The sequence below is a fragment of the Pteropus medius genome, unplaced genomic scaffold, assembly GCF_902729225.1.
Source record: "Pteropus medius unplaced genomic scaffold, Ma_sr-lr_union100, whole genome shotgun sequence".
In the NCBI taxonomy this organism is placed as follows: Eukaryota; Metazoa; Chordata; class Mammalia; order Chiroptera; family Pteropodidae; genus Pteropus; species Pteropus medius.
The window spans coordinates 260,658-266,657 of record NW_024354875.1 but is presented as its reverse complement, the minus strand read 5'-3'; the positions used below and the strand labels follow the sequence as shown (position 1 = coordinate 266,657).

Here is a 6,000-nt window from a genome sequence, read left to right as displayed (position 1 = left end):
CTGCATATGGCTTCCTCTGTGTGCTCAGAGATTCTTTATGATGAAAATCTGCGGTAGTATTCATACATATGCAAATGCAACAACACAGAAGAGAATGAAGAAAAGCCAAGACGGGGAAATGTCAAGCAACAGACGCCTTTAAGGCAGCATCATCTCTACTGTCGGAAAAAGTGGTGTCTGGATGTTGGTGGGTGTCTCAACTAGCCTTCGGTTTATTCCAGCAGCCAGTAGACAGTTAACGCAGTGACACTGTTAGCTTAGCTGACTTTCACTTTGAGTGAACTACTTTGGGAAAGAGCTGAAAAAGAGTGGAAATGAAAGAGCTAAAGATCGAGAGCAATTTTTTTAAAAAACAAGAAATTAGATTTTAGAAAAGAATGAAAGCAAGGGGGCAAAGAACAGAAGAGAATCGAATCCCTTTGGCACTGGCATCTGGCTGGCCTTTTTTACTTCAGATTTCTGACATTCGTAAATAATACGTAATCCGATCTCCCATTCTTGAGGGTGAGCTCCTTGAGGTCAGGATCCAAGCCTGAGCCGTCTTTGTCGCCCACACAGGGCTCACCCTTGTGCCTGACCTACACTGGGACCCAATTGTTCACACTTGCCAATCAAAGGATAAAGACCTAAAGGAATAGGACAAGAGTAAACAGGGTGATCATCTGAAGGTTGGACTTAAAGTCCTCAGAACTGGAGCATCGCTAGGGGATCTCTCAGATGATATGCGCAGGCATTGATGGTTAAGCTGAAAATCTGGAAGATTTTAGCCGTGAAAATGCTGTTATATTAAATCTGGTCATACTTTGCTTCAATGAAACTAGACTTTCCACAAAGAAAGTTCCTTAATGAGTGATGCCTCTTCCACTCTTCCATGAGCAAATTTACACTGCTTAACGCACTGCTATGAGAAGCTTAGGATATTTTACATTTATCTTGCATCCATTATAGGCTGTCAGAATCCCTTTCTAGATGTTGCTTTCCAGCAAAGCATGCTAAATCCTTTAGACACTCATTGTTTACCAGAACAAATAAAAACTCTTCTTTTAAGAGCCATAATTTATCTTCAGGATATTCAGACAACCTTATTTCCTCCTCCTTCTTATTACTCCTCCCCCATCCACCCATTTCCCTCAAGGTCCTGGGACACGTGTAAGCCTCTACATCATTGACTTTGCTCTTTACCAGGACGCCCACCCCCCATTGGCTAATTTAGGAATTCATTACACATCTTTTCAAATTATTCCGTTTTACATATTCTAGTTGAGCCAAGCTGCACTGTCAGCTGAGACAAAGACTGGACACTGGAGGGCAGTGCGTAAGGACACAGACACTAGAGTCAAATGATCTGTATTTGATCCCAGGTCTTGTCACTAACTAGCCTGGTGTCCTCAGGCAAGTTCCTTAATCTCTGTGCCTCAAATTCCTCATCTGTAAATGAGGATGGAGGTGCTAAGAGTAGCTACCAATAACTCTACCGAATAGGGTTGTTGGATTAAAATAGTTACAATATGTGAAGTACTCAAAAGAGTGCATGCCCATAGCACTTTCAAAAGTTTGTGCTTATTATCTCCCACAGAGCCTAGCACCCTGCCATACAAATGGTTCTATCAATGCAAACACGTTCATTTCCATAACTTTTTCTTGCCTATGTAGTAGATGCATAATATATAACAATTAGAAAATACACAAGGTACGGAAAATATATAATAAAAGAAAACCACCAGCAATACCACTGCCCAGAGATAATACATTAGTATTTTTATATGTTCTATTAATTAAACAACATTTACTGAGCAGCTAATACATAAGAGGCATGATGCTCTTGCAGGAGCTATCATGTCTATAATAAATAGACATAGCTCTTGCCTCATGGTGTTTACAGTCTAGTGGGGGGAGACACACCTTATCGAGTAATGATATAAACGTGAAGCCATAACTGCAATAACACTGTAAAGGAGGGGCACATGTGTAGTAGAGATCAGACATAGTTGTGAAGGTCTGTTATCTGAAGGTTGTAAGGCAGTGACTACTGAGCTGAGAATCAACTCATAGGCATTAACTCAGGAAATTCAGAAGGCAAGAGTGTGCCCAACAGCAGCACAGTAAATCCAAAGGCCATGCTGAGGGACAGGGCATGGTGAGCAGAAGGGAGTTGGAGCGTGACAGCGGTGGGCACTAACAAAGCTGCCGAGTCAGGGAGAAGGCAGACTTAGCGAAGCTTAGTATCCTTAGTTTAGAAATTATATTCTCTATTCACTCAACAAATTTTTCCTATGAGCACGCTTACTTTGCATGAATTGGATTTATACCATATACTGCTTTTACCATGAACGTTTTTTGCACAAATATACAGTAATTTAACTCTTATTGCAAATAGATTGTTTCCAACTTCCCACTATTAGCAATGCCATGATTGTTTTCTCAATATGGACATTTGCCCAAATATTTCTTGGCATAAATTCCCACAAGTGAAATTGTTGGTTCTGCAAATTCGTCAGCATATTTTAATCTTAATCTTGTTTGAAAAATTAGCATATTCAATTGTCAAGATTTGATGCTATATGATTCTATGATCTTTTGAGGTTGGTATCACTGTTACATTTGGAGGCATTCTTAGTGACTTTCAGAATCTGCTTTTTTATTTTCTTCAGTATATGAGGAAATCCCTTCTATTTCTGATCGCCACAGTTTCTTCCCACAAGTTCAGACCAATCAGTACTGGATGCCAACTGAATTATCTCTTACGACAGCTCTAGAAGCCTGACTGTCCTACACCTGGGCTTCAAGGAGACTAGAGGCTTTCTTATCTCTTTCTGAAAGATCTTCCTCTAGAGACACACGGAAAGAGAAGGCAGCTTCTGAATTCCTTTCCTCCCCTCTGGCCTCCTGCTTTGTCCAGTTCCATTTTCATGCAGTAAATTTACTAAATTGTTAAAAGCAGGTGGAGCTCAGATAATTCTATTACAGACTAAGGTTTTCCATTCTACCGAGTTGACGATCTCCCCTTTTTAATATCTATTTGCAAATTGTCTTTTTCTTCTTTCAAGTCCTTTTTATAACCTGACCCTCAGGTTACCATCTAAGGACCCATTTACTGTTAGGTCGTAGATAATTTCTAGGTTGCTAATGATTAACACTGCCAATTTAGTTACACTTTTCTTTAACTGGTCTTTGCATTCCATTTCTTCATTGCAAAAAAAAAAAAAAATGTTTCCAAGGGCAGTGGGACTCTCTCACTGAAGCAGCCAGACTTCCTTGAAAGGTAGGTATCATTAAGGTCCCCATTTTAAGATTAGAAGCTTAGGGAGCTTGTCAATCACCCACAGTCACACAGCTACTATGTGGGGAGTGGCCCCCATTTCTGCTTATAAACTGAGTAGTTGAAGAAATGGGAGGCGGGCCAAGAAAGAAAATATAAAACGGGGAAAGAAGCGAAGGAAACGTAAGCAGGCAGGCAAAAGCGGCCCCTTCCTGCTCTCCCTCCCAACCAGGGATGAGCCACCAGTTAAGCCCCAACGCCTCCCAGTGGCCGCCTCTCAGCCGGCACTGCTTCTGGCCTCGGGGGAGCGTCATTAACGAGCGCCTTACGTCGGCGCAGGCCACGTGCGTGCGTGCGAAGTAAGACGTCGGGTGGGGAGGCGGGCCTTCCGGCCCTGCCCAAGGCCATTTCCGGCAGGAGCCGGAAGACGGTTCCGGATGGTGGCGGGGGCGGCCTGTTTGTGGAGGTGAGCTGCGGGGCTGCCGGCCTTCCCGCGCCCGCCGGTCGCCTCATGCTGCGGGCCGCGGCTTCCAGCCCCTGCTCGGATCGGCGGTGCTGAGGCGCCCGGGCAGCACGCAACATGTCGTCGGGTCTCCGAGCCGCCGACTTCCCCCGCTGGAAGCGCCACATCTCGGAGGAGCTGAGGCGCCGGGACCGGCTGCAGAGGCAGGCGTTCGAAGAGATCATCCTGCAGTGTGAGCGGCGGGCTGGCCTCCCGGGAGCGGGCGGGCAGACAGGCCCCACGAGGGCACTTGCGGCGCCAGCGGGAACCGATCGCCGAGCCCCCGGCGCCGCCCGGGGCACCCAGAGCCCCGGTCGCCCCGCGCCTTCTTAGATCTTTTCCTGTTTCTTTCACTTTATCCTCGGGTGTGATTGTAGTTTTTCCTACTAACGCGTGTTAGTTTTCTTCGTGGGCCGACACCGTTCACGTTTGTGTTTGTAAATCCCAGCCGCTCACACAGTGGTGTGTACTTAAGTCGGCGGGCTCCTGTTTCTTGCATCGTGTTACCGAAACGCGCGTTGACGTTAAACATTAACTCGCGCACTTATCATCTTCTGTGTGTAATGAGATGTTTGGCCTTTGATTCCTCAGACTTCTTGTCCTTATTCCACGTCGGTATTCTTCGAGTATTACACATTTTGAGTCTTGACGTACCTTCAGTTGGGACATTATAATTTTGCCCGTTATTGAAAACTTCAGTATAGAACAGGTGGTTTTCTCCCTCCCACCCCCGCTGCAGTTTGAGAGCAGAAATGTGTGTGCCCTTCCATGCGTTCTAATGAGCATTTCCTAGCTTTCCCTCCCCCCGTTTTACGATACAGTAAAACATGTTTGGGGTAAGAAATGGGCACTCTTCGGTCCTATGGTTCCATCTACCCCTCGAAGTAAGCTTGACAAAAGTCCCTCAAGTTAATTGATGAGAGTCGTAGTAATAGTAATTGCCCTTTATCGGGTTCGTGATTGTGCTAAGTCAGTGGTTCCCACACCTACCTACACATTAGAATGACATGAGGATCTGTTAAAAAAATACAAAGCCCAGTCCACTCCCTAGACCAGTTGAACAGCAGTATATGGAGGTGTGGACATATATCTATTTTTTTTTTATGCTCCCCAAATAATTTTTATGTGCAGACAAGTTTGAGTACTGTAGTCAATAGTTGGCATGTATTATTTCACTTTATCTTCCTGAAAATTCTGTGAAGCAGGTCCTGTTGTTACCCTTTTTATACACGAGGCTGAGAAAGCTTACGTAACCTCTTGGGAGGCACAGCACATTAATGGTGGGGTCTGGATTTGACTGCAGACTTGATGGCTCCTAACTTTTGCATTTGTTTTTCTCATTGGGTCCCCCAAGAAATGGCCCTTCCTTGCTTTTGCTGAGCCCATCCCAACAAAGATGGGAAGAAGAGGGAGATGATGTGTCACTGTCCTGTTAATGCCTTATGTACTCAAAGGCCCTTGCAGACCAGTGCTGTTTCAGAAAGCCAGAAGCACAGGCAATCCCCTGTTATTCAAATGTGATTCTTTCACAGGTTACATAAATTCGATTCTTCAGGTGTTTATTGAATACTTGTTCTTTAAAAGCTTTTGAAACTCAATTGGGTTGGAGGTCTGACTCCACCCCTTACCTCTTCACTTCCCTTTGAGTCTGTTTTGCTGGATCTATAAAATGGGGATGAAGCTTGCTTTTCCTGCTTCCTAAAAACAAAGCTGTGCATTTAAGTGCTTTGAAAGCCATCTACGTAATAGTCTATAAATGGAAGGTGCTTGTAATCACCTTGGCACGACTTGAATGTTTTTCTGCACTTTGGACATCTGGATAGGGTGGAAGGATGTAGGAGAAAAGTCAGGAGAGATTGGTCCTGGAGAGGGAACACGTCTTTCAAGAGCCGTGCTGAGTAGTGCATCCCTGAGAGGCTAGGAGAGGGGTCCTGGGCGAGAGGCAGTGAGGGGGCAGGAGAGCAAGGCCGCTTTTGCCTCTTGAAATCTTGTCTTTGGGCCAGGATTGACATTTCGGAGGTCACTTCTGGTTTGACTGTGCGACGTGCCCACTCCTCACTTAAGCCTTCCAGCCAAGTTCTGAAGCCCATCAGCCCAGCCTCCTTTTCTGTCTGTTTCTGAGCCTGAGGAGAAAGATAAGAGGTAGTGGGGTCGGGGGCCGCTTCGCCTGTCTCCATCCTTCTCTTTAGTGAGAGGAACTTTTAGGAAACATCCCCCTTGAATACCTCCTGTCCTTTGG

At 45.3% G+C, this 6,000-nt stretch overlaps 1 protein-coding gene across 4 annotated transcripts in view; it reads left to right on the top strand.

Annotated features, from left to right (window-relative positions):
* The first annotated feature begins 3,657 nt into the window (after positions 1-3,657).
* The window catches only part of ATG16L1 (autophagy related 16 like 1), a 35,580-nt gene continuing 33,237 nt past the window's right edge, over positions 3,658-6,000 (top strand). For 2 of the 4 annotated variants that reach the window (XM_039856003.1, XM_039856000.1), the window contains exon 1: positions 3,659-3,954. In XM_039856003.1, the coding sequence (XP_039711937.1) occupies positions 3,840-3,954 (115 nt within the window). In that variant the 5' untranslated portion in view covers positions 3,659-3,839. Of the gene's footprint in view, positions 3,955-6,000 lie in introns of all 4 variants that reach the window. The other 2 variants (XM_039856002.1, XM_039856001.1) reach the window with 2 other exon arrangements.